At 40.6% G+C, this 27,550-nt stretch overlaps 1 protein-coding gene across 25 annotated transcripts in view; it reads left to right on the plus strand.

Annotated features, from left to right (window-relative positions):
* SULF1 (sulfatase 1) overlaps positions 1-27,550 on the plus strand; it is a 193,404-nt gene that overhangs the window by 97,725 nt on the left and 68,129 nt on the right. For 15 of the 25 annotated variants that reach the window (XR_010577340.1, XR_010577341.1, XM_073999999.1 and 12 more), the window contains 5 exons: positions 883-955; positions 1,260-1,491; positions 13,280-13,519; positions 23,423-23,574; positions 26,020-26,189. Coding sequence is in view for 22 of the 25 variants with exons in the window: in XM_073999999.1 (XP_073856100.1) it covers positions 1,320-1,491; positions 13,280-13,519; positions 23,423-23,574; positions 26,020-26,189 (734 nt within the window). In the remaining 3 variants the exon portion in view is untranslated. The remainder of the gene's footprint in view (positions 1-882; positions 956-1,259; positions 1,492-13,279; positions 13,520-23,422; positions 23,575-26,019; positions 26,190-27,550) is intronic. The other 10 variants (XR_012416930.1, XM_065519337.1, XM_073999995.1 and 7 more) reach the window with 3 other exon arrangements.

Below are 27,550 nucleotides of genomic sequence, written 5' to 3' on the forward strand. Positions count from 1 at the left end.
TTCTGTGCAGCTTTGCAAAGATTTTGCAGCTCTCCCTTCTGGATTTTATTTATTTATTTTTTAATGTGGAAGGGTAGCCGCTAACTCCAGCCTCAGGGCCAATCAATCGTTTTGCTTCGCAGGTTTAAGATCTGCAGCAAAGCGAAACCCCTGTGCTATCTGTGCCTTACCGGTCTCGCCAGCAGTAAGCCTGGTGATTGACAATCAAAAGGGTGTTCTGTCCACTTAGGTGCCGGCACAAGCTGAGGACAGGGGAACCAGCCTTGCACGGAGGAAGCACCTTTTCCTTCTGGTGATTGATTGATGGGGGACAGTGAGGAGGTTTTCAGAGGCTGGAAAAAATTGTCCCAGTCACTTACTATGAAGTCTTTGTCAGCAGAAAAGACTCTCCTGGGTAGTGAATGATATAATGCAGATGACAAATGACAGGTGTGGTGTGTGTTTCGTTCTGCTTGCTAGGTACTCAGTATCACACGCAGGTGAGTCAGCGCTCCCCAACAGGCTCCTTGCGCCATCTGCTTCCCACATGCAAACACTTGTTCCCAATGCTCTGTTGTTTCCCTGGCACTGCTGGCTCTTCCTAATCGATCGTCAGCTCTGTTGGGGATGTGTAAAGTAATGTCAGAGTGTGAGCAGGGCGATACCTTACCACCCTTTTATGGAGCTGATTATGAAATGAAGATAGCATTTGAGTCATTTGTTAGCAGTTCTGCAGTTCTGAAAGTTGTTTCCTTCTGTTCCTCCCTTTTGGAGCACAGAAGAAAAAATATATATAATATATACACATATAATATGCTGTTGCAAGAGACTACTTCAGATCGAAAATCTGTTTTTAAAATCGTTGACTGATATTTCCTTTGTATTTTTTTCTCCTCCTTCCAGGACCCTATCTGCAGATGTTCTGAATACCTCTGAGAATAGAAATTGATTATTCAACCAGGATACCTAATTCAAGGTATTAGCTCTTGTCAGAAAGCTTTTACATTTGAGCTCTGTGTTGGAAATTCTATTTTGGCAATGAATTGCAATAGGAAAAGTTGGAATGAGAATAAAGGACAAAAGTGAATTTGCAAAATAATCAAGTGCTTAAAAAACTACCCAGCGCTTGTGAGGGTTTGCTATTTCTGACTCATGTACAACCCTGTCTCTGCCAGCTTATGTGCCAATACTGACTTACTTGTAGCCCTTTTTCTGCAACTGTGCTTGGAGTTTGGATTTCATTTTAGTCTCACCGTCTCCGTTTTTCTCTGACTGCCCAGAACTCCAGAAATCAGGAGACGGAGACATTTTGTCACTTTTGCAACATTGGACCAAATACAATGAAGTATTCTTGCTGTGCTCTGGTTTTGGCTGTCCTGGGCACAGAATTGCTGGGAAGCCTCTGTTCGACTGTCAGATCCCCGAGGTTCAGAGGACGGATACAGCAGGAACGAAAAAACATTCGACCCAACATTATTCTTGTGCTTACCGATGATCAAGATGTGGAGCTGGGTGAGACACTAGACTCTTCACTTGTTAGTCTCTTTTGTTCAGATGCTTTATCAAGTCACAGGATTATCAGTAGACATTTTGAGGTTTTGCACTTAATTATTGCACCTTAACCAACATCCTAGTTTATGCAATGAACTTGTATTGATCATAAGGCATTTGGTTCGTGTTTCAGCATTACTTTTCCGATGTTATACTTTTGAAATGGTCGGGGAAGGGGCCTGGGGGAGTAGGACGATGGAGGAAGAGGGTCAGCACTGAAGATTGTAGAAGTAAAGGATTGAAAACCCTCCGTTAAGAAATTGTAAAAATACTTGGGCAAAGTTGTTTCAGAGAGTATGAGGATGTGACTGTAATTCTATGCAATGGATATGAATATAGACTGTACTAAAGGAACTTTCAGTGGTTATTATTATTAGAATGGATTACTTACTCACAGTTTGTCATAGAAATCATTAGGTAATTGAAAGTTGCAGTGTTCTATATGTCTTTTGGTAGAGAATTCACTTACTACTATCTTAGATATGATGCTTTTTTAATTAGCTTGCCTAGGCTAATTGTAGAGCACCCAGAAAGCTTGCCAAAATCTAGTGATTCTAACTTACCGTCTGTATCATCTGATTGGGTTTCTTATCTTCTCACCGTCTTCAATGGTCCAGCCCTAGGGTCTTGTTCATAAGCCGAGGGCCAATTCTTCTAGTGCCGCTAGTGCAAGGCAGATAGAAAGCTTGCCCCTACAAGATGTCACTACCACTCCTCAGTTCCTTTCCTGAACTCAAATTCCTTGCTCTCAGGCATCACCCAGCTGTGCTTAGCCATCACATTCAACCTGACTGCGAGTCGAATCTTCTAGCAGAGCATGCTGGGCTTCTTTACAGAGCTCCTGCGGCTCAGGTTCTTGAGGATAAAACTCTCCATGCTGGCACTTGATCTCCATGGAAGGGGACTTTGGTTTCCCACTTGAAACCAAAGAGTGGGACCCCAGTAAAGTTAATTCCTTGGGTTCAGCTGGAAGCAAATGCGCTAAAAAGCCAGCAGAGGTCATTGTTGTTGAAGTTGGTTTGCAGAGTCAACCCACCCTTTTTTTTTATTAATAAGGGTATTGATTTTCAGGCGACAGGCCAAAATGAAAGGTGTCACAAGTACATGAGTCTGTATTTAGCACATATGATGTTAGTATGTATGTAAGCGATGGTTTAAATGTTTTCATTCACTTACAGAGCAAGTAATTTTAGCTTTTTCAGAGCCTTGTGGGTCCATTTCAAGTTAGTTTAGTACCTATTATGTTAATAGCACAGTCTCTGCATGAGGATTGCAGTGTTAAACATATCCTTGCCCTCTGCTTGACCTCACACCTGAACTCACCTTCCTTAACATCTCACCCATTCATTGCTTTTGCTACAGCTGAGATCTCTGGATCTTCTCATCTCTCCCAGTTTTTCCCTCACCAGTTTGTCACCTGGCCTGCCTGCCTTCTCTAGTCTTAGCCTCTCTTGCCCACCCTTCCATCCATTGCCAGAGTTATCTTTCAAGTATCCATCTGATCAGATCACTTTTCTGCTTAAGTCCCTTCTGCGGTTTCCCTTTGCCACGAGATTAAGCCCCTCTCCTCTGGGGGCAAATGAGTTCTGAGCCATGCGGCCCCTACCTGTCCCCAAGTCTGTTTCCCTTTCCCCCACTTTCACTCTGTACCTCATAAACACAATTGCCGTCTCCCCAAAGGTGTCTGGTGGCTTCACCCCCATTGCCTCTATCCATGCCTTTGCGCATCTCCTCCCCTCTGCCTTCTCCTCGTTCTCCACCTGGAGAAACCCTACCTGTTCTTCATAACCCAGTTCATGTCATGGGTTTGGTGTTCCCAAACCAAAACCACCCTCCCCTCCCGCAGCATTGATGGAACTTTCCTTTGCACCCCGAGAACATGACTCCAGCATGGTGCTCATTCCACCACGCCCCTCCATGCCTGTCCCTTCCGCTTGACCAAGATCAACCAGAGAGCAAGGGTGTGTTTTATGCTGCACTCCTCATGCACTCCTAGTGTCTGGGAATATAGTAGGCACTAAACTAACTTGAAATGGACCCATAAGGCTCTAAACAAGCTAAAATTCCCTGAAATAAATATTAAGTATTCATCACGATCTACCTCTTCAATATACAGCACTGTCTTTAAAATATATTAAGAAATTGCTCATAACTTTATTTTTTAACAGAATTCAAATTTTCAGCCTTGTCCTATAGTTCATTTATTCATCCAGTAAGTATTTTCTGAGCAGTTACCAAGTATTGCCTTGTGTTGAAGGCATGCGAATATCATGGTGAAGGGTTGTAGACCAGGCTCAGTCCAGTCCACTCAGATGTTTCCTACGTATTTGCCTTTAACTCCTTCCTTGATTTTCTAGCCAGATAACATGCTAAGAACTAGCTCATTGGCTGGGCGTGGTGGCTCACGCCTATAATCCCAGCACTTTGGGAGGCTGAGGTGGGTGAATCAACTGAGGTCAGGAGTTCAAGACCAGCCTGGCCAACATGGTGAAACCCCGTCTGTACTAAAAATACAAAAATTAGCCAGGCGTGGTGGTGGGCACCTGTAATCCCAGCTACTCAGGAGGCTGGGGCAGGAGAATCGCTTGACCTGGTAAGGCAGAGGTTGCAGTGACCTGAGATCATACCATTGCACTCCAGCCTGGGAGATAGAGCGAGACTACGTCTCAAAAAAAAAAAAAAAAAAAAAAAAAGAACTAGCTTATTTAACCCTCACAGCAACTCTAGGAAGTAGTTACTATTCTCTCTTTGATTTATGTATGAGAAAAATAAGGCTTAGAGAAGTTATGTAGCTTGTGATGAGCAAGTAAATGGCGAAACCCAGACCTGTATTAGATCTGAGTCTCCACAGCTATGCATTTAACCACTATCCCTTCTGTTAATCAGCCATCTACAGATAGTTATTCAGTGCCTCCTGAAAGCAATCTGCAAATGCATAATAATATTCTAGGTTTGGGGAGAGAGGGAACAGAAGCAAAAGATGGGCCACTGGCAAAACAAAATGACTAGGAAGCACAGTGAACTGTGGGTTGGAGGTCCAGAGAAGACCTCCTTTCCTGGCAGAAAAGTCATGCTCTTCATGGTGGTGCCCACTTGATGGAGACTTTTCCTTATTTTTCTGTAATATGCTCATAATCCTTCTAGAACATTATTGCCCTAGATTTGGGGTGTTTGTTGTTTTGTTCTTGTTTTTTACCATCTTAACTGTTTTTAAGTGTACTGTTCAGTACTGTTAAGCACATTTATATTGGCGTGCAACCCACCTCCAGAACTCTTTTCATCTTACAAAAGTAAAACCCTATGCCCATCAAACAGCAACTCCCCTTTCTCTCTCCCTCAATCCTGGCAGCTATCATTCTACTTTCTGTCTCTGTGAATTTGACTACTCTATATTCCTCATGTGGGTGAAATCGTACAGCATTTATCTTTTTATGACTGGCTTATATTACTTACCTTCATGTCCTCAAGGCTCATCCATGTTGTAACATGTGTCAGAGTGTCCTTTCTTTTTAATGCTGAATAACATTTCATTGTATATATGTACCACATTTTTTTTTTTTACCGATTCATCCACTGTTGGAAATTTGAGTTGCTTCCTCCTTTTCCCTATTGGGGATAATGCTGCTGTGAACATGGGTGTACAAAGAGCTCTTCAAGACCTTCCTTTTAGTTATTTTGGAGCTACACCCAGAAGTGGAATTGCTGGATCATATGATACTTTTATTTTTATTATTTTGAAGAACCACCTTACTGTTCTCCATAGCAACTCACCATGTTTCGTTCCCTCCAAGTGAGCACAAGTGTCATAATTTTTCCACATCCATGCCCACACTTGTTATTTTCTGGTTTTGTTTTTAATAGATGCCATCCTGATGGGCATGAAGTATCTCATTGTCGCTTTGATATGGTTAGGTTTTGTTTTGTTTTTTACTCCAGTGCAATTGTCTTTGCCAAGTGCTTTAATAAATCTTCACCTAATGCAAACCTTTTTGCACCTGTAATGCTGTAGGCATTTTGGCTACTGTGCCTCCAAAAAGAAAATAACAGACTTAGAAAAGACTTAGAAGAACAATTATGAAAATTCTAATAGAATACTTTTCTCATTGGGAAAGCATAAAACAATCTTATCTGTTTGTCTAGAAAGATGAAGGCTGAGAAGGGCTATAATCAAAGTTTATAAAATCAAGCCAGGGAGGAAAGCATTAGTTCATCATGAGCAGGAGCCCTTCCCTTCGCTTTCAGGACAAATAAACTATTACTCTGTAAAGGGAGTAAGATGCATAAGGAATTCATTAATGAAAGTGCTAGAACCTTGCATGTGGATAACACTTTATCTTTTTCCAAAGAACATTTTGTTCACATTATTGTGAATGAATACTGCCATCTCACTTGAATTGGGTGGGTAGGACAAAGATCATCATCCCAGGAGGAAACAGCCTGTGGAAGGATGAAATGACTTAACCATCGTCCCCTTACTTCTGAATTTGCTTTTCCCACAACTTAAGAAGTTGTTCAGGTTGTGCCTATACCCGTAAGTACTTCAGGGTTTTAGGCTAGAATAATGAGTGGAAGATTTACAATTTTTAAGCTCAGTAAACACGCATGGAAGTGATCAACATGAAGTTCGGGATAATGGCTACCATGGGAAAAAGTGATGACCAAGAGCATCAGCACATTCACATTCTATTTCAAAATTGAAAAAATACATATCTGAAGGAATATAATCATGTTAAGTTTTGTTAAAGCTAGGAGATGTATATGTATTCTGTTATACCCTACACTTGAAATATTTTATAAATCAGAAGGGAGAAAATAAAAATTGTTTGAGGGACTCCTCTAACTTTCTGAGACTAGCGTCAAAGAGATTGGGCTCTAAATTTTTCCCAAAAGGCCCTTGGTGCCACTCTGAGAAACAAAATATTGAGCAGATTATACCATTGATCTGACTCAATATGGCATTTCTTACATTCCTAGGAAATTGGCCTGACAGGAACATCTCAGTAACACTCACCTGATGTTTCTCTTAGATCATATGTAGAGGGAAGCTATGAGTACATGGAGATACTTTGTTTCTTTAAAGCAGAAGCCAGAACACAAGGTATTCAGACCAGAGCTAGCCCACAGATGTGTGTTGTTTGATGAGCATACTTTTCAGAATTAAGCCAATGTTTAAAAATCATATTTTAAAATATATATAACATATTCAAAAATCAGATTCTGACATTTCTTGAAAATTCAAAAGAATGAAGGCTTGCATTCCCATGAAGCAGTCATCACTTAGATGTTTGAAATGGAGCTGCAGCTGCTCTCGGACACGGGGATCCCCCACTACTGTGCTGTCCCTCGATACTTACACCAAGGTACAGGTGCCATTTATCATTGACCATACTGCTGTTTTTCTTATAGTCAGGAAAAGCTCTATAAACCATGTCTCTATCAAAAGTAAAACAATGAAAAGACACAAAAGCCCTCTGACTTTTCTTATACCTGGCTGCCTTCACTTGCCTACCTTATCTGTGTAGCCCTGTAGGCATGTTAACTTCTTCCATTCTTGTAAGTAGCTTTTCATGGCCTTGTCCTCTTTTGGAGGGGCCAGGAGGAAATAATGAGTCTTAGTGACCTGGAAACATTCCAGACTAATTTATTATCTTCTCTTTTTTCCCTTGTTCTCCCAACTGGCTTTTCCCCCTTTGGTTTTAGCTAAAAAACATCTTTTTTTTTTTCCTTGCCAATTCCACAGTTTGGGTAGAAAAAAAAATACCATTTAATTTTGTTATTTTTTTAGATGCTTATGCTTTTAGAATTAGAATATTCAACAGATCATACAGACATTTTCATACAGGAAATATCACTGTTTCATGTTTCATACCTTACTATGAAAATAACTGTCGGCATGCGAAAATGGCAGGGAAGTATCTAATACAAACTACTTAAATATTTAAAGCATTAGCCTTACTTCATCATAAAAGAATGATATCAACAAACACCCCTCCACAATCAGTAAGAGCTGGGTTTGCTTGTTGTTGTCACTCATTGAACTGTGAATACTGTAATCCACATGGAAGTATCTCTCTAGGAAGCCAGGTGTATATGAATCCCACATGTCTGGGACTTCCGTAAGTGATAATGACAATATTTACTATTGAATTTCTGGTTCTGCAAGTTTCTCTGGACATGACAAACAGTTTTGATGAAAATTTTAATGTTTAATAATACAAAATACTGCATACTCAAATGCTAAGATACATGTACCGGGAAAGGTAAAACTTTGCTTTAAAGTTTAAACATGTCAATGAAGTAATTCAGGATCTCTGTGTGATTTTAGCAAAGTCATCCAAATTAGGGGAACATTTTCTCCCATCCTTTTTCATACAAATGATTTTTATATGAAATCATTCTGTATGAAATGATTTTGGGAATCAAGCAGTTGGAGTATATAGAGTGATTTAAATTCCTCACTATGGTTCTGTCTAGCCACAACCTATCACATACTCCATCCAAAGCACTACTCCTGAAGCCTTGATTTTTAACTGCACCAACATTGCAAACATGGTGGATCTTAATGGATTCCTGAAGGGTGGCACTTTTCCCACTCCCAGCCACCACTGACCTCTTCAGCATCCTGATCCACAGCCGATGGCTGTCACAGCATTCCCCATCCTGCAGGAGCAATGGCAGATGTTCTCAGCGGAACTGGGACACTGGGACAGTGTGTCTTGGCAGTCCTGGGACTCGGCTGCGGCCTGGACCTTCCCTCTCATCAAGCCAGCCCAGTCAGCAGTGCATGCACACCAGCTACACAGTCATAGTCAGGCTGCTTCAGAGCATTTGCGTCTGGCTCCCACCTCACGGGACAACTTAAAATAACAATGAAGTTGGGCTTTTTGCTTGGGATGAGGAGTCAGTGTGTGTATAAAGGGGAAGAACTGATATTTGTATTTGAAAAGCAGTAGCAACATTTTAGGTCTTACAGCATAGAAAAAGTAGTTGACCTCTGTTCTGTCCTCCAGCTTTTGGACTTCAGATGTAGATTACAGAAAAGAAGATGGAAGAGGCAGGAGAAAATTTAATGTGATGGGGTTGGGGTGAGCACATAGGGCAACCACAGCCACGTCGGCACACTCCTTGCAGGAAGTGCTTTGATGGCATCGTGCCGCTTGCTCAGCAACAACCTTGTAAACTAGTCGGAGTGGGGAGTGCTATTAGAAGTTCCATCTTACAGATGAGAAACGCAAACCAAAAGAGGATAAATGACTTGCTCAAGCTAATCTGTGGCAAAATTCAAATGTTTTCCACATGTTCAAGTCTAAGGCTCTTTCCCTTCTCATTTGTATCCTCCTCACCACTGCCTTGTGAATCTGGTTATGAGTGTTCAGCTTCACAATTCATATCATTCCTATGAAATAATTATTCTAATAACTGAGAATTAGCACCGTTTGCATTTCAGACACCAAAGGCTTGAAACCTACAGAAGTGAAGAGTTTCAGCTTAAAACAAAACTGAGCCCTTCCACCTATCAGATAGACATTGTCCTGTCCACTGCTCTCAACAGCTGTGAATAAATAACTATGAGTTTTATTACAGAATCATTTTTGGTAAGGTTTGCCAATAAAAAATCAATGGCACAGTCACAGTGGGAATATATACAGAGTAAGGCAGTGTTATTGACTGACATTAATCATTGCACAGCCATAAAAAGGTGCTCGATGCTTTCCTTACTGATACACACTAACACAGTGGAGTGAAGAGATTCAGATTCCTGCACACCGTCATCTGTCTCTACCCAGAGAATCCACAGAGATCAGAGGCAACAATTAATGCCAAAGTGGCAGTCAGCAGCTAAAGACAGACAGATGCACAGCCCACTCATGCCTCATCTGTGCCTGAGCCACTGAGACCATTTCAGCCCTGAGGGGAGGCGAGGAGACAGGTATTAATGTCAGTCAGTATGTCCTCTAAGAGGCGAGAAGAATCGAAAGATGAGACTGCAGAAAGAGAGACCTATCGCGACTGCAAGCAGACATCAATTCTGTTTCTCATCTTGAAAATGTCAATGTCACAGCCAACACTCAGCCTAGATTGAGCTCAAGAGCATGGTCTCTGGGCAGACTGCCTGCATTTACTTCTGGGTTCTGCCACTGAGGGTCTGTGTGGCCCTAGGCACAGCATGATTTAGCCTTCTGCACCTCTGTTTCATTATCTGTGATATAGGAATAATAGCTACTAGCACCCACCACAAAGGATTATTGTCTGAATCAAATTAATTGCTCGTGTGAAGCACTTAGAAGAGAACCTCGCTGAGAGTAAGTAGAAAATCAGTGTTTCCTTTTCCTGTCTACAATATATCCTACAATCTTGGCAGTAATCTAAGCCACCTAGATCACTCAAAATGAGGTACCCACTACAGTCTCTTCCAGCTCTAGGCTTCCCTGATTCTGTGTCCAACCTAGAATACTTCTCCAGGTGAGATTCACTGAGAGGCAGCTTCAACTTCACCCAGGGTTAGTTAGAAACAAATTCTCAGGCCCCAGCCTGGACTTACTAAACCAGTATCTTGGGGTGGGTACAGGATTCTGGGGCTTACTATGCCCTTCAGGTGAGTTTTTAAATTTGGGCAAACATTGTCTCAGAATCTCTTTACTGAGAACCTTCAAACCAGATTCCCACTTTTTGTTTTGCTTTTATGAGACAGAGTCTCACTCTGTCTCCCAGGCTGGAGTCAATCTCCACCTCCCAAGTTCAAGCAATTCTCCTGCCTCAGCCTCCCAAGTAGCTGGGTCTACAGGTGCCCACCACCACGCCGGGCTAATTTTTATGTTTTTAGTAGAGACAGGGTTTCACCATGTTGGCCAGGCTGGTCTTGAATTCCTCGCCTCAGGTGATTCACCCAACTTGGCCTCCCAAAGTGCTGGGATTACAGGCATGAGCCACCGAGCCTGGCCCAAGATTCCCACTTTCAAGGACCCCAGTGGATGGAGCTGTACTGTTAACAGTGCCTATGGGGATCCAGTGTTGTCTTGGTTCCCTTTGACTGTGGACTGGTGGGAACCAGGGCATTTGGAGGGATTGTTGGGACTCCTGCACAATCCGCTCAGTTAGTTAAGAAAAGGGTGAGAGTGAGAATGAGAGGAGAATCCTGGCTGGGGCACTTCCCACAGTGATGAAGTGGGATAAGTTTTAGCCCCTGTTTTCATATTATTTTCACTTTAAATCAGATTTCTATCTCTGTCCCATATTTGTAGTCTAAATGAGTCCGTAAACTAGAGATTGCAGTGCTGCCATTGAGAACCTTGGATGATGGCCTCAGCTGCATTTTTCTTTTATTTGAATTCAGCTAAGGCTCATAAAGGAAACTGGGAGCTTGTTCTTTGAAACAGACTACTGGACAATGAAAAGCCATCAACAGTGCCTGCTGGTTTCCCAAAATTCAAGACACTCAGTAACTAACTACTGCAGAACTCTAAAGGGGAGCAACGAGACACGACAGACATCTTCAGTGTCACCTTTCCCTCCCTTTCCACTTCTACGTTTCCGTTCGTCCGCTCATCTCCAGGATATTCCCCCTGTGTGATCAACCAACACAAATATAAAATGCAACTTTTGTAAAATGGGGTTTTTAAATCTCCTATAAGGCATATTCCTTTTTAGTTACTTCTTCACCATCAGTGAAACTATTGGTTTCCAGTTTTCTTCTCATGGTAAAAACTTCAAGGTGTTAGCCAACTCCCAGCCTTCTCATGCATTACCACATCACTTGGGTCAGCTCTTCTCTCCTCAGGGCTACACGGCTTCAGCGACCTCATCTGTACCCTTCGCGGACCAGCAGTGCTGTGCCCTCCTCAATCCACACACCACCACTGCAACAGCAACGCCTCTTGAGGCAATTGCAATCCACTGCAATCTGCAATCCACTGCAGCAGCAACATCTTTCAAAAACTTTTTTCTTAACATGCCATTCATGACTTTGACACAGAACATAACTCTACCTTCATTTTTTCTATTCTATCACATCCAGTATCTCTGCCCAGCCTTCAAGCTATTTGCTAAATCTGCTTTCCACATTTCATGAAGATAATTCTCCATATTTCTCTTCATGCCAGGAAATCAATGTGTTGTTCTCATCACTCTACTTGTTTCTTCCCACCTCTAGAGCATCACACTTGTCACTCGCCACAATCCCCCAATGATATACTTCACCCATCCGACATTTACTTCCTCCTTTTTTTCCATCTGTCCTCATCTCTCATTTCAGAACTCCTATTAAGCCTTCAATCCAAGTTCCCTCTATTTTTATATGCCCTGCTACTGCTGTATTCACACTGTTACGTGTGCATTGCTTTGCAAATATCCCCAAGTGATTTTTCTATGTAGATTCTCGTCTAGAGAGTTTATTACTGAAGACCAGAAGCAGAAAATTTCCCATTTCTTTTGTTTATGCTATACTTGGGAGATCAGCCCAGAGTGCTGAGGTTGATAGAATGTTTTGCATGAAGTAGGCACTCACGACATGTTATTCACTGACTACAAAAGGTTACTTGATCCCCTGAAGACAACCAGAAGAGAAAGAACAGTTAGGATTGCTCCTAGCTGAGGCATATTTTAGGGAGCTCTAATGAGACCCAATTAGAAACCTTCCTCCTGTTCTCATATGCGTCATGTGAACGGTAAAAGCTAGCATATGAAGACACGGGACTAACTGTGGCTTTTTGGACTATTGCATGCTTCTCTTCTGCCCTGAATGCTTGCCTGGTTTGCATTACGATTTCCTTCCTTGCTGGAAAACATAGACTTTCTTCCTTTCTTTGGAAGAAGTGGGACCTGTTGGAAATCTGAGGCTCCAAGATTCAAATGCAATGGGCTTGGCTGTAGTACTCTGTAGTGCACTTCTTGACGAGTCCTGAAAAGACTATTGAATTCTGGCCTGTGCTTTTCTGCAGTGTTTGGATGTGTTTCAGCTGCAATGTTTGGCTAGATAGAGTAATCGAAATAGTTTTTTTTTTCCTTCCTCAGCAATCTTATGTTACCATTTCATCCTTAAAGTTAAAATGGAATATTTTACAGTCATGCAAATACTTTTGAGTGCAATCGAATTATAGCTCTTTCACAAGCAAACAACCTATCCTTAAAAATTGTGCATAAATAGATCAAAATATAAATTGATATTGCTATCCTAATAGAAAAAACTGGCAAACATTTGGTGAGCTTGCTAGAGGATACCAACTTGCATTGAAGATCTTTTTTAATTATTATTAAACACAGGCATTTTGATGGAACTTAATAGTGAAGAAAATTTTTTTCTCTTTTCTTTCATATGATTAAAATGCTCTAGTAATAATCTACACTAGTAATCTAGTAGCAATGTCACTAGTAGATTGCATTTGTGCTGGGCTGGGGGTTTTGATGCTCTGTGTATCAGGCTGTTGTTCTCTGATAATCTTCAATGGGCTGCTGGCCTTTGAATCTGCTCCATAGCTAAAATTCTAGCTTTAATTATCAGATTAGCCTGCATTATTTTTCTTTGTGATTACAAAGGGGAGAAGTATGTTTACTATTCTGCAAAATACTTGAGATGGTAGGATCTCAAATGCTTAATTTTGTTGTAGAAATGAGAGCTGATCAAATTATAGACTCCTTCAAGCTAAGAAAGGAAATAAATAAGTCAGGGAAACAAGAGGCACCGAAGGGCACGATAGAAATGAGCATTCATGTGCTGCACTTTGCTAAACAATGCTGGCACTGTGCCTTTCAGGGTCCCTGCAAGTCATGAACAAAACGAGAAAGATTATGGAACATGGTGGGGCCACCTTCATCAATGCCTTTGTGACAACACCCATGTGCTGCCCGTCACGGTCCTCCATGCTCACCGGGAAGTATGTGCACAATCACAATGTCTACACCAACAATGAGAACTGCTCTTCACCCTCGTGGCAGGCCATGCATGAGCCTCGGACTTTTGCTGTATATCTTAACAACACTGGCTACAGAACAGGTAAGAGATGATATTTCTAGCCCATGAACCTCTCGTAATATGTCTTAGACTCAGGAAGAAATGTTGTGTAATGAAATGCATGAAGCTCCAACAAATACCTAAAAAAAGGATCAAGTGTTTTTAAACTGCTTGACATCTACCCTAGGGTCTGGGACACAGTAAATGATCAAAATTATTTATTATTTATTAATTAACGAGTAACTGATGGGTAAACCAATCATGTGTACCTTATTGATTCATGTATTTGTTCATTCATACTTAATAGGATTTGGAAAGTTTCTTTAGCTTGCGGTCATTTTTAGGTCTCAAATGTTCACTTCTACCTTCCAGGAAAGGAAGGCATTCTAATTGCTACACCTCCTATTATTGTTTAACCTACACCCGGCAAGAAGAGGGTTTTTTTTATTGGTTTTTTGAAAATTGGGGACTTCTTTCAAGAGGAGTAGTGAACATCATGCCAGTCTTTCTGAGACAAAAGCAAAGTTCCTTCTAGTAATGTTACCCCCAAGGCCCTATACTCCCAGCATGTAGATGATCTCCTTGGGTTTTTGTAGCATTTCTTCATAAAAGGACACAACGTTGTTCATAGAAGGGCTACAGTGCAGACATGGGTTGTTGCTTGTTTTTATTTTTCCAGAATCACCTGGGTTATTCATAAGAATCAGATATGTTATTATTAAAGCTTGTCCAAATGACTTTCAGGGCTACAGTTTCTCTATTTTGAAGATTTAAAAGTAAAAGAGTTCAGATAAATATTCTCCTGCATCTCTTTTACAAGTGAAATTCATTTTTTCCCACCGGACTCAGGAAATATATGGCCATTTGCTTCTTTGCAGAGCGCCCTGTGGGCACTTAATACTTGTTATTTATGGATGAAAATATTGATCGTGCATGTGATAGCACTGTCACTGGCAGACAGCTCAACATCTCGACTCAAAGCAGCAGCTCCTCCTGTGCATCTCAAGGGTGTTTTCTTATGCTGAGGAAAGAAACTAGGTTACAGAGAGGTTACAGAGAGTGCCTTATCTGAGTGTGTTTTCTCACATTAGTGATTTAAATTTATAGCACCTTTCGTCTGAGGACTCTAAAGCAATTTGCAAATCCATCAAACATCCCTGTAGAGTTCATAGACGGCAGATGTACTTGGCTCTGTTTTATAACTGAGGTGGAGCTTTCAAACATTGTGTGACCAGCTCAGAAACAGAATCAGAGGCAGTTCCCTAATACCTGGTTCCTGATTTTAGCCATCAAATTGTGTTTTGTTTATGGGAAGTGTTGTGTGAAATCAGTGCCTTTCACCTCCCAGGTTCCCTGTAATGTAATCCCTAGTAGCAAACTTGGAACTGGAATGATTGGGACTCTCACATATCCAGAGTGATGTGGATGACATTTGTCATAAGAAATAGAGATTGAGGGTGAGACAGGGCCCTGCCAGGACTTAGAGCAGTCAACTAGGGTTTGCTAACTTGTTTCAGGGCTAAATTAGGAAGGGCAAGAAACAAGGGAATTCGATTTTGCCATTATCTCACCTAATTCCTAGGGCAATCTTGAAAGAAAGAAATTCCCCATGTTACTAGTGAAAAAACCGAGACTCAGAAAGGCTAATTGTCTATGGTCATGAGCTAGTCAGTGATGGAATGAACCCAACACATCTGACTCCAAAGTCTTTCCTCTGTTCATTGTTTTATTTATTTATGTAATGATTCTATCCTGCCTCATTCCAAAATGCCTTCCAGAGATACAGACGTTAGAGGTTACAGACCCATAAGGACCCTGGCAAACAGAAGCAAAGAGTAGAACTAGTTAAAGTCAAGGTGAATATTGCTGTACAAACTGCTTGCTGTAGGAAAGGTGGAATATTTAGAACTCAGCATCCAGATGGTAAGAGCAAAAACGGAAACACCATCCATTGTAAAGTTCACCGAGTCACCGGGATAAAAACAATTCAGTTGCCTGTAAGCATAATGTTTCCTGGTACTTGCTTTGGTTATACTGTGCTGTATCCACCCTAAGAGGGATTGAGAGAGTTTAACTAAAACTGAAAGATAATTTAGTTCCATTTCCTTATTTTTAGAGGAGCAAATTTACCCCCACAAGAATAAAGTGACCGAAGTGGCAGATCTGACTGACGTTCTAATGGGAGGAGTGGGCACTGGGACCTTAGTCTTCAGGGCTCTCTCCAGTGTGCTGATCAAACCTCAAGAATCAGGTCTGGGATGAAACTGTGTACACACCGGAAGGCTTACGTGTTACCTCAATGGGCTGTCACTTTTTTGTGCAGCCCAAGGATTTTGTTTCAGTCGATGTCTTCTCCCGGGAAAATAGATTTGCTCCTGGAAGCTAAGTCTGATTCTAAACCTTTTCCCCGGGGTTTAGACACTTAGGTAATAATACAATTTATAGTGAGTCATCCTCCAAAATAAAAGGAATTCTTTAAGGGAAATAAAGACTTTTACAAAACCTTAGTTAAGAGTAGAAAAAGGGGCCGGGTGAGGTAGCTCACACCTGTAATCCCAGCACTTTGGGAGGCCGAGGCGGGCGGATCACAAGGTCAGGAGATCAAGACCATCCTGGCTATCACAGTGAAACCCCGTCTACTAAAAATACAAAAAATTAGCCAGGCATGGTGGCAGGTGCCTGTGGTCCCAGCTACTCGGGAGGCTGAGGCAGGAGAATAGCGTGAACCCGGGAGGCAGAGCTTGCAGTGAGCCAAGATCGTGCCACTGTACTCCAGCCTGGGCAACAGAGCGAGACTCTGTGTCAAAAAAAAAAAAAAAAAGGGTAGGAAAACGATAATATGGGCTCAGGAAAACAAATCTTGATTTGCCTATTAGTAAATCAGAAAAAATAAAAATTGGGGCTGGGTGCAGTGGTTCACACCTGTAATCCCAGCACTTTGGGAGGCTGAGATGGGCGGATCACCTGAGGTCAGCAGTTTGAGCCTGGCCAAAATAGTGAAACCCCATCTCTACTGAAAATACAGAAATTAGCCGGGTGTGTTGGTGCGTGCTTGTAATCCCAGCAACTCAGGAGGCTGAGGCAGGAGAATCACTTGCACCCAGGAGGCAGAGGTTGCAGTGAGCTGAGATCGCACCATTGCGCTCCAGCCTGGGCAACAAAGCGAGACTCTGTCTCCAAAAAAAAAAAAAAAAAAAAAATGGAAAACTGAAACGGCAGTGATAGAGATCTCTATGATTTAAATGTATCCTTGATGGGAAAACATTGCAGTATCTTAGACAATTAGGAAATAAATATGTCTTCATGACAATAGTTATTGACCCAACCATGGACAACAACCCATTTGAAAATACACAAGTACACACAAGTGGCAGGAATCTTAGAAAATTAAGAGAATTGGTAGGTAGGTATTAAACCAATGTAATTATTTATGAGATACTAAACTAGTAGGGAGAAAGTCAATGTTTTTTGACTTTTATTGTTTTATTTTATTGTTTTCCTAATAATGAATTTATTATTTGGAACATTTAGCTACAAACCTAAGAAAAATAATGAGGGAAACTGAAATATGTACTATACATAAATATCCATCTAGAGAGTAAGTTTTACGTAGAATAACTCAGAGAAGACAAATTACTAAGGGGCTTATTTTGGGAGGCGTCCAGAATCCATGGATTTAAATGAATTAAATTAATCCAGTATTATATTTACCATTGTATGACATGAGTTTTCTCTTTCAGAACTGAGGCATATTTTTGGACTGGCTATAGCCTAAATTTTTCTAACTTTACTCATGGAAAATATGAGTCTATGAGAGCTTGAATGTTCAAGAAGGGGAAAATGCAGTAACATGTCTGCTGCACTTCATATTCCGACAAGTGAAATAGGAATGAGATTGGATTATCTATCATCAAAATGAATATCCTGCCTGAAATCAGCTCCAAAAAAATTAACATAAATTTATTATGAGGATATCAACATTAATATAAAACCTGGCATAGGTTTTAAGGTAAAAATAATTATCCATGGTTGAGAGATAGCATTAAGTATTTAACGAAAAAAAACTGAAGCAAAATCGAGAAGATCATAGAATCATATTCTACTTTGATTTGTTTTGAGGACTTGGACAGGCCAGTTTTCCAATCTGTACGATGCAGAGATTGGCCTAGAATGATTCCTAAGTTTTCTTTCTTGCCCGAAATTACTGTATGTTATAACTTTATTATACTCATGGTAATTATAATATTGATTCATTTAACAGTTGTGGTATTCTATTACAATCCTAACACATGGTACATAAAATCACATATGAGTTAAATCTTAATCACATGCATTCTACCTCATGTCACTGAGGTAGAACGGACAATATTTAATAGACATCTGCAATAAATCTTTTTGTGAAGAATTCTTTTGTAATAAATCAAAATCATAGGCCTTAGTTCTGAAAAAGAAAAATTATGTCAAATAATGGTAAACACAATATTGGATCAAAAATTTTTTTGTCTTTTTACATTACAAAATTTATGTTACTTATAGCAAGTATACTTATTCTCTAATATAAGATGTTTTTAAATGTAGAGTTCACTTAAAGTAAGACAAACTAATATTCTTAATTTTATTATGATGTAGATTCTTGATAAGTACATAAACATAAGATACCTCATATATTTGTTAAACCACAGTGTGCCTGGAACATACTAGACATTGGGTTGAAGACATTTAAAGTAAGATTCCAGTCTTCACTATATTTACAATCTGGTTTGGGAAACCAGACTGCTGTATACAAACTGACATTAATCATAATTTTAACTTGGTTCAAAATTATATTTATAGTTACTACCATGAAATCCCATCACCCTAAGTCTATCAATTAAATGGATTAAAATTTCAATATATCTTTTGATACATTAAATAATATTTGACTTTTCTGCAGCATCAGATCTTCGGGTTAGTTACTATTGCTGGCTTTAAAATAAATGCCTTGGCTTCAGATAGTTCCAGGACATTTTTCTAAGCATTATGGAACAGGTTGTCCTAGACAGAAGTAGCGTGGTCTAAAGCCAACAATAATTACAATCAGGTCTTCTGATCTTTCTCCCTGCCTCCCAACCCCCACCACCTTCTTAAACAGCTGTGAAGGGGAAGTGCTTAATGGATGGGTGAATGGCATGTTAGCGATGTATTCAGATAGCAGGAATTGAATTGAATTGCCAATGCCGAAGGATAGAAAAACGTTGAACTATATGTAACCTACATGTAGACATAATGGCAATATGGGCAAGAAAGCTAAATTCACCTTAGGAAGGGAGAGATTTAATACATCTGGAGGAAAATAATTAGCAGGCCAGATAATCAATTGCAGAGCGCCGCCCGGAAACATCATGTTGAAAGAGGCCAGGGGTGATTACAAACGAGTCTCAATGTCATGAGGCAACAAAAAGTCCAGAGCAACTGGAGGCCAACAGTGCTGCACCCTGACACCCGGGGCCCCCATCAGCCTTGGGATGAGTGTGATGGGTAAGCGCACATCTGGAATACTGAGTACATTTCTTACGCTCCATTAACATAGAGACACCGAAAACCTGGAGGGAGTTCTGAAGCAAATAGCAAGGACTATTAAAAGACTTGAAGGAATAGTTTATAAGGGAAGGATTAAGTCAAAGGGGAATGCCATGGCAATGGGTAGAAAACAGTACAAAATATCCTACAAAGTAAAACAATGAGGAAAGGGCAGGAATGACGTGGGGAGAGGAAACAAAAAACCCCAACAACGAAGTAACTTAAAGTGCAGAAAAAAAAAATAAAACTAATTAAGCAGAAAAATGTAAGCCAAATGGAGGAGTTTGTTGCCACAAAACAAATAGTAGTGGGGAAGAAAATATGTAACCTCCAAAGAGATATTTTCAAGGGCACAAGTGCAGAACTCTAGTGTGAGATTTCTTTACACTGCAGAATAGAAAATCATTTACTATAAGACAGGGCCAAAAGGACACTGATAATGGTGACGCTAATAACAATATTAGTTGTAGGAGCACTTCACAAGCCCTTGTTTTGTGCCAGGCACTGTTTTCAGTGCTTTACATATGTGTTGATGCATTTAATCCTCGAAACAATCCTGCCACCATTATCGTTATCACCACAGTGGCTTTATAGAAGGGTAGTTGGGGGAGGGAGAAGTTAAGTAACTTGCATGTAGATGGATACCCTAGCAAGTATTAGGGCCAGAATTTGAACCCAAGCAGGCTGGCTCTAGGGTTTATATTCTCAATCACTATGCTTTTTGCCTTTTTGGAAAAAAAAAAAAAAAAGAGGAGAGAAAAGTGGGATAAACCCGTAGGGATGAGGAGGAGGCCAAGGAAAGCATGGGGCCTGAGGTTGTTAAGTGCAAGCTTTTTGGAAACAGTCCCTTTGAATGTTAGTGGGGTGTGGCCTTGGTCTGCTGCCTGTGGCTCCAAGTCATACTGCATGTTGTTGGAAAAGGAAAATCATCTTGTGGTTCTATGTGAAAAGGTCAGTTCGTCTCTAAGACAGGAATTCCTCATTAGAAGAATTCCTACTACACATAGTCAGCCCAGAAAGAAATCCTGAGTCACCTGATGTGAGACCCTTTGACACTTTGCCCTACACTGATCAACCTGCTCAATGCCCCTGACAGAATCCTTAAGCAGTGGGCACTTGGCTGACTGACGACCTGATTGGTTCACTCATTCACAGAGTCAACAAATAAACATTCATTCAACACACACACATTGCCATATTTCTCAGACTGGAGTCTAGACTCTTTTAAAAATAATGTAATAAGAAATAACAATTTTGGAAACTCTACAGCTCTATTCTATGAAAATGTTTTGAAGGCCAAATCAGCTTTAAAAAATATAATTTGGCTGAGCGCGGCGGCTCATGCCTGTAATCCCAGCACTCTGGGAGGCCTAGGCAGGTGGATCGATCATCTGAGGTCAGGAGTTCGAGACCAACCTGACCAGTATGGTAAAACCCCATCTCTACTTAAAAAAAAAAGAAAAAAAAAATTAGCCTGGTGTGGTGGCATGCACCTGTAGTCCTAGCCACTTGGGAGTCTGAGACAGGAGAATCGCTTGAACCTGGGAGGCAGAGGTTGCAGTGAGCCGAGATCATGCCACTGTACTCTAACCTGGGCAATAGGGTGAGACTCCATCTCAAAAAAATAAATAAGATAATTCAAGCAAAATCACAAATTTTTAAAAGTCTAGACCTAGTAAAGTCCCCAGAATACATTGGGTTCATGAACCCAAGTTCAAGAAACAAAAAGGTTGGAGCCCTGAACTGTGTGCAAGGATGGAGAGTGCCTCAGAGACAAGGCAGAGGCAATGTTTGCCCTCAAAAAGCTTATAGTCTAGCAGGTATTCAGCTTCTATATGAATATGACTATACCACAATGGAGAAAGGGAAGATGACATTAGAACCACAAAGACAGTGTTGTGGAATTAAGACAGAGACTGTGAGTGAAATGGCATCTATTCTGGCCTTGATATATAAAGAGGCAAATAAAGAGAATTGCACAAGCAAAAATATAGAGGTGGGAACCAGAGAGCAAATAGAGGAAACATTAGCTGGAGAGAGGGACGATTAACAGAGAAATAGGAGATGGGGTTGGAAAGGGAAGGATTTTGTCCAAACTCAAGGTAACTCTGAGGGCAAGCTAGCAGAGTACAGTTGATTCTGCAGTCAGTGAGGGTTATCTGAGATTGCGAGAAGAGGGTGAAGTAACCAGAGCAGGTCCTTGGGAAGATCAATCAGTGGCAATCGGAGTGGAAAGACCCTCCAGCCTGGCTGGGAAAGTCAGTGAGACCATGAGCATCTGTGGGGGGTGGCAAGTTACCAGGGATGGTGGGAGGGGTTTGAGCACTGTTTCCAAGGCACACTCAATAGGGGGTGGCAACTGCCCAGGAGTGCAGGAGCAGGCAGAAGGAGAGGCGACTCTGGAGGGCCAAACACGGTTCATGGAGGGTGATTATGCCATTCAGAGGAATGGAGTAAAGCTGAAAGGGAAAACCGGTAATTCCATTTTAGGTAATGGCATTAGGAAGCAAGTAAAACATTCAGATGGAGGAATTCTACAGGTACAGATGCTCCTTGACTTACGATGGGGTCACATCCCCATAAACCCATCATAAGTTGAAAATACGGTAAGTCAAAAGTACGTTTAATATACCGAACCTACCGAACACCAGAGCTTAGCTTAGCCCAGTCTAACTTAAATGTGCTCAGAACACTTATATTAGCCTACAGTTGGGCAAAATCATCGAACACAAAGCCAATAGGCTTGTAATAAAGTACTGAATATCTCATAGGGTTGATTGAGTACTGTCCTGAATGCATACCAATTTTACACCGCTGTAAATGTGAAAATCTTCAATTGAACCATCACAGGTCAGGGACCATCTGTAGTTGTATATCAAAGATAAAAGCAAGCTAACTAGCTATCCCATAGAGACACCAAAATTATGTACATTAAGTTTAAAATTCAGAATGTGTGTTTTCAGACCAATGTCAATAAAGTGCCCCAGTTCTAGAATTCGTTTCTATTATCCCAAGCCAGTCTTCCAGGAACTACTTTTTTTACCATGGATGTAAGCAAGGGCACCTATAAAATCTGTTTAAGGAAGCCAGGAAATGGCTTTGACATGGAAGGCGTCTGGCAACAGCTTTATAACATCAGAAAAACTAACACTTGCCTACATACGTGTATGTATGTATAGGGATGTGTGTTTGTGTGTACACGCACATATATACATACACGCACACATGCATATACCTACACAGATATATATAAAATAAAATTTTCTCTGGCCCTTTCTACTTGAAGGGAAAGCTATGTGTGTGGCTAGAGTGACCAAACATTTAGGTTTACCCAGAATCGTGCTTGTTTATACCAGATTTTCTGTAATTACAGTTACAAATAGCATCCTCTTTCTCTCTCAAAACTATTCCAATACATTTATGACTACCATTCGGCTAGTTTGTAATGCATTTTTCACTTCAAGAATGAACTCATATTGTTCCCGGAATCCCAGCTTCTTCTTTTCTTCCCGTACCCCTCTCCTGTCATCATCTTTTGCAGAAGACCAAATTTCTATTCACCCTCTCAGAAAGACCCAGTCAGCCCCGTGGCACAGTGGTCTTTCTTGGAAGTGACATGACAAAGTTATAAATGTGAAGGCCTTCCAGTGGCTTTTTTAGTGAACTATGTTGTCTTCATGCCACATATACTTCTACTATACTATAATTCTATGAAAATTAGTAATCTATATAGTAACTTTATGTTGAGAGAATTTTTATTATTAATAATAGATATATACATTCATAAAATACATGTAACATAAACACCCATTACATACTATACATGTGATATAAAACCTGACCATATCCCATAAAAATGGAGTTTACCATGGTTCCCTAGTTTAGAAAATTTGTACTTTCTGGATATGTAAAAACAAAAACAAGCTTTTCAATAGTGTTTTTATAATTCACAATTCTCAAATAGTAAGTTAGAAAACTTATCACAAAGACTGAACTTTCAGTTCTCCAACTCTTGCCCAGTGGTTGCATTCCAAATCTCACGCTACTTCTCTGATTGTTTCATCAACTTAACAAAAGGGCATAGCCTGATTTTACTGCAGTAAGACCATAAGAAATAAATGCACCCAGAGTGCTGTGATCATTATGATGCTTTCATTGAGCTGTAATCCATGTACTTGGATATGACTTCTATTTATTTTTTAAAAATGTGTTTATGTCACTTTGCCAAAGGATTGGAGTATTATACTAATGTCATTTTGGCATTCACATTACCTAGGCCAACTTTTGTTTTACCATCTCTTTTACAAGTCATAATTTTATACTTATCCATTTATTTAGGATTAATCATTTTACATGAAAAAAATAATTCTTTTTTTCCCACTGCAGCCTTTTTTGGAAAATACCTCAATGAATATAATGGCAGCTACATCCCCCCTGGGTGGCGAGAATGGCTTGGATTAATCAAGAATTCTCGCTTCTATAATTACACTGTTTGTCGCAATGGCATCAAAGAAAAGCATGGATTTGATTATGCAAAGGTAATTTTCAGGCACTTTTACACTGCATCAATTTACTTTGTACATAATGGGGAAAAGCCATTTTCAGTGAGTTAAACTATCCACAAGATTGGCTTTCTATGTTCTCACAATGTTAGCATGAGAAATGTTAAGGTAATTTTAAACTCTAGGCAAGGAAAAGACTCTCAAGGAACGCTGCCTTTGTGTAGTGATTTCCCTCATTAGGATGAAAGGCAATCAGGCTTTGATGAAAGTATCATCAAGAAAATCAGAATTCTCTGCTCTGTCTTGTGATAATTTTTGTCCCCCTAGCTGCCCTGGACCCAACCAGGGACTTGTCCACACAATCAAATGTTCATCTTATACTGTTTTACTTTTCATTGGGACAAAAGTATATTTTGTCTGTGGCTTCAGATTTAGGCACAAGCATAAGAGCAAATAAATATAATAATTAAAGGTTGAAAAACCACATTCCTTGTTTTTACTCCTGTTCTGACCAAGCTTATATGTGACAAGGATACCTGCCCTACCACAGCAAGCGTCCACAAAAGTCTCTAATGCTATCAATTCTAGGATTTTCAAATCAGTTCAGAGAAACTGAAATCAATATCCTATGGTTCTTTGACAAATGGGTTCTAGTTTTGACTTAAAAATTCACAAAGATTTTGTGATAGCTGACTTAGGTTTAAATTTTTTTCAAATCATAAGAATAAAGGGAAAAATATCTTTGAATTTAGCCTGCTAATTTGCCTAAAATATCCCCTTCCCTTCCAGCCATACCCATCTCTTCTTCATTTATATAAAAGAAGCTGAGAATCTGCTCTATCTAGCAACCTCTCCCAACAGGCTAGATCACTTGGTAGAAATCGGAAGGAGAGAACTTGATTTAATGTTGGCATATTGCTGTCTTTTTGCTTGGCCTGATTTGAGCACAAGGGACTTGGTGGGAGATAAGATGTAAGTCCGGCTCCTTCATACCCTTCAGAAAACAATGAATGCAAATGAATTCATAAACATTGCTAATAGGCTTCCAAACTCATGAAAGTTAAAAGTTAGCATAGACCTTGGAGGCAAATTTGAGCAATATCCTCATTTGCAAAAATGAGAAAAAAGCATTCTAGAGTGGCTCAACCACTCATCCTAGTTCATATCCCCGGCCGTGGATACAATCATCGCATGCAAATGGTGCAGACCATGTGCACTAATTGTCACTGCTCTCCTTTGCTGTCTGTAGGGATGCTTTTCATGCTCCTTGTTCAAGTTATTAACCTTTCTTTCCCTGTTGTCCTAAAGAGAGCAAAGTAATCAAGATTCTCTCCAAATACTAAATCAGCGTAACTTGTTCATTATCACAGCTGATTAAGTGTCAAAGACAACTGTGTCTGAAAAGAATATATATATATTTTCAGTGAGGAAAAGAATGAAACAGACACCCCCTTGGAAGAGGAAGGAGATAGCCTGTAGAGTTGCCCTAACAATGACATGTGACACACACCATCCCTCTGATACTGCTTTTGCAGCTGTTCTGGTCCTTAAATCTACAACATGTGATTAGCCACGCCTGGGAGCCTTCAACATTTGCAAATATTGCCTAAACACTTTCTGAATAAAGTTTATACTGGAGCTCCAAGCCAATGACACACACTTAAAAAAAGCAGGTGGTTTAAGTTTTCATCTTTTCTTTCCTTTTTACTCCATTTCCTCCCTCCCTCTTACAGACCTGCATCAGCCCCCCTGACTGTGGGTTAAGTCATTTTATTAGCAAGTCAGACTCTAATCCCAGCAGCTGTATTGCTTTAGTTGTGCAATTAACACAGTATAATCTGCAGGAAATCAACTGCTCCCTATTCAAGTGTTTCAAGTAAATTAACTGATCAAATGTTACAGCTTTTCCCTGTGCTCCCAGATTTTGGCCATGACTTTGATTAGTGATTATTGTAATTCCCACAGGTGGATTTTTCATTTGAAGAAAATATATTTTCTTGTGTTTGCGTATTTGTGTGCGTGTGTGTATGTGTGTGTGTGTGTTCTGCAACTGTAAATTTGAAGTGGGCGTGGGTGTTTCCTGCCCTTAAAGTAATTAAATTTTTTGCCAAGGAATTACATCAATGAAACCTGAGACTGAAATATGTATCTGGTGTTTCATGTGTTCTAGTGCTTTTATTGCCAGATTAATCATTATCTTGGGCAAACACGACTTGACTTTTTTTCCCCATTGCTAAGTTGTATATTACTTAAAATCCATTTTTCACATGTTACCAAGCTAGCAACCCTAGAAAACAACTGGCAGCTGATTTTCTCTATTATCGAAGATGTTTGGCTGCCTTGGGAGGTGCAGCCTTCCTTCCTGCTGTAGACCTTACCGCTTCATGCAGTGAATTGCTTCTGGGGAAAGCAGTTATTCAAATGTGATCTGATGAATGTCACCTTTTGTAATTTTTGTTTTGTGTCAAATGTATGTTTCAGGACTACTTCACAGACTTAATCACTAACGAGAGCATTAATTACTTCAAAATGTCTAAGAGAATGTATCCCCATAGGCCCGTAATGATGGTGATCAGCCACGCTGCGCCCCATGGCCCCGAGGACTCGGCCCCACAGTTTTCTAAACTGTACCCCAATGCTTCCCAACACATGTAAGTAATAAACTCAACCTGCGACCTGCCGAACATGCCTTTCCCTTTTCTCCTCGCCCCACTCCTCCCCTTTACCCTGTTTCCTTCCACCCTGTGTATCCACAAGGCTTCCTTCATGAAAGGATAACTTAAGTGCAGACCATGGAACAGGCGGAGCCGCTGAGCCTGAAAGAAAGCGCCTTATCTGGGTGGTTTGAGGAGGAATCACATTTCCAGCATTTACAAGTAGCTAAATAGAAAGGAAGAGACGCACATAGAGTGAATGGGGGCAAGTTTTACAAGAGTTTCCTTTCGTTGTCTTAAATAATATTCGTGTGTCTGATCTAATAATAACGATGATCAAATAGTATGCTTTTCATAGCTACACAGTGGGGACCCCTGGTCTGGTTATAGAAACATGGGTTTATTTTCCAGGCGAATACTGTAGCAGCTTTGCTGCAGATGTGCGATTAGAATTCCTGCAGAAGGCAACTTAAGTGTCTTGCCCAAGAGGGCTTCTCAGGTCACAGCTTTAAAATAACCTGATTTTTTTTTAAAAAGAGGCAAGAGTCTTGGAGATGGGGGAGGTGGGAAGGCACAAGGGAGAGGGCTGATGGCATGGGGGGATGAGACAGAACAGAGAGCTGTCGTGTGCCACAGTTCTCACCAGACAAAGGTGGAAAAATCTGGATGCTCTGGCAGCAAAGAACATGATTTTGTTGTTCACTCATTTGACACCATTTCTTCCCAAGCTTTGCCATCAATATTCAGTCTTCCACACAGAGCAGTGGAGTTGGCTCTGTGTCTGCTGAAAGCCTGACCATTAGGGAGACAGGGAACAGAAAATTGGTATCTGTTTCCTATATTGTGAAACCTCCAAAATTGGTTCTTAATCTATTTGTACTTAAATATCATCTCTTTTCATCCACTCTGGTTATTAGCCAAGATTCCAGGCAGAAAGAACCTTATGAAAATAGATAACTAACTACTGCAGGCTCTCTAGTTGCTGGTCACTATACATCCCTAGAGTTTTTATAAAATGTTCTTTTTTTTTTTTTTTTTTTTTTTTGAGACAGAGTCTCGCGCTGTCACCCAGGCTGGAGTGCAGTGGTGCAATCTCAGCTCACTGCAACCTCCGCCTCCTGGGTTCAAACAGTTCTCCGGCCTCAGGTTTCTGAGGAGCTGGGACTACAGGCGCACATCACCACACCTGGCTAATTTTTTGTATTTTTAGTAGAGATGCAGTTCCACCATGTTGGCTAGGCTGGTCTCAAACTCCCCTGACCTCAAATGATCCACCCACTTTGGCCTCCCAAAGTGCTGGGATTGCAGGCATGAGCCACCGCACCCAGCCTTATAAAATATTTTTATTTGTACCTCAT

Source organism: Macaca fascicularis, chromosome 8, assembly GCF_037993035.2.
Source record: "Macaca fascicularis isolate 582-1 chromosome 8, T2T-MFA8v1.1".
NCBI classification, from domain to species: Eukaryota; Metazoa; Chordata; class Mammalia; order Primates; family Cercopithecidae; genus Macaca; species Macaca fascicularis.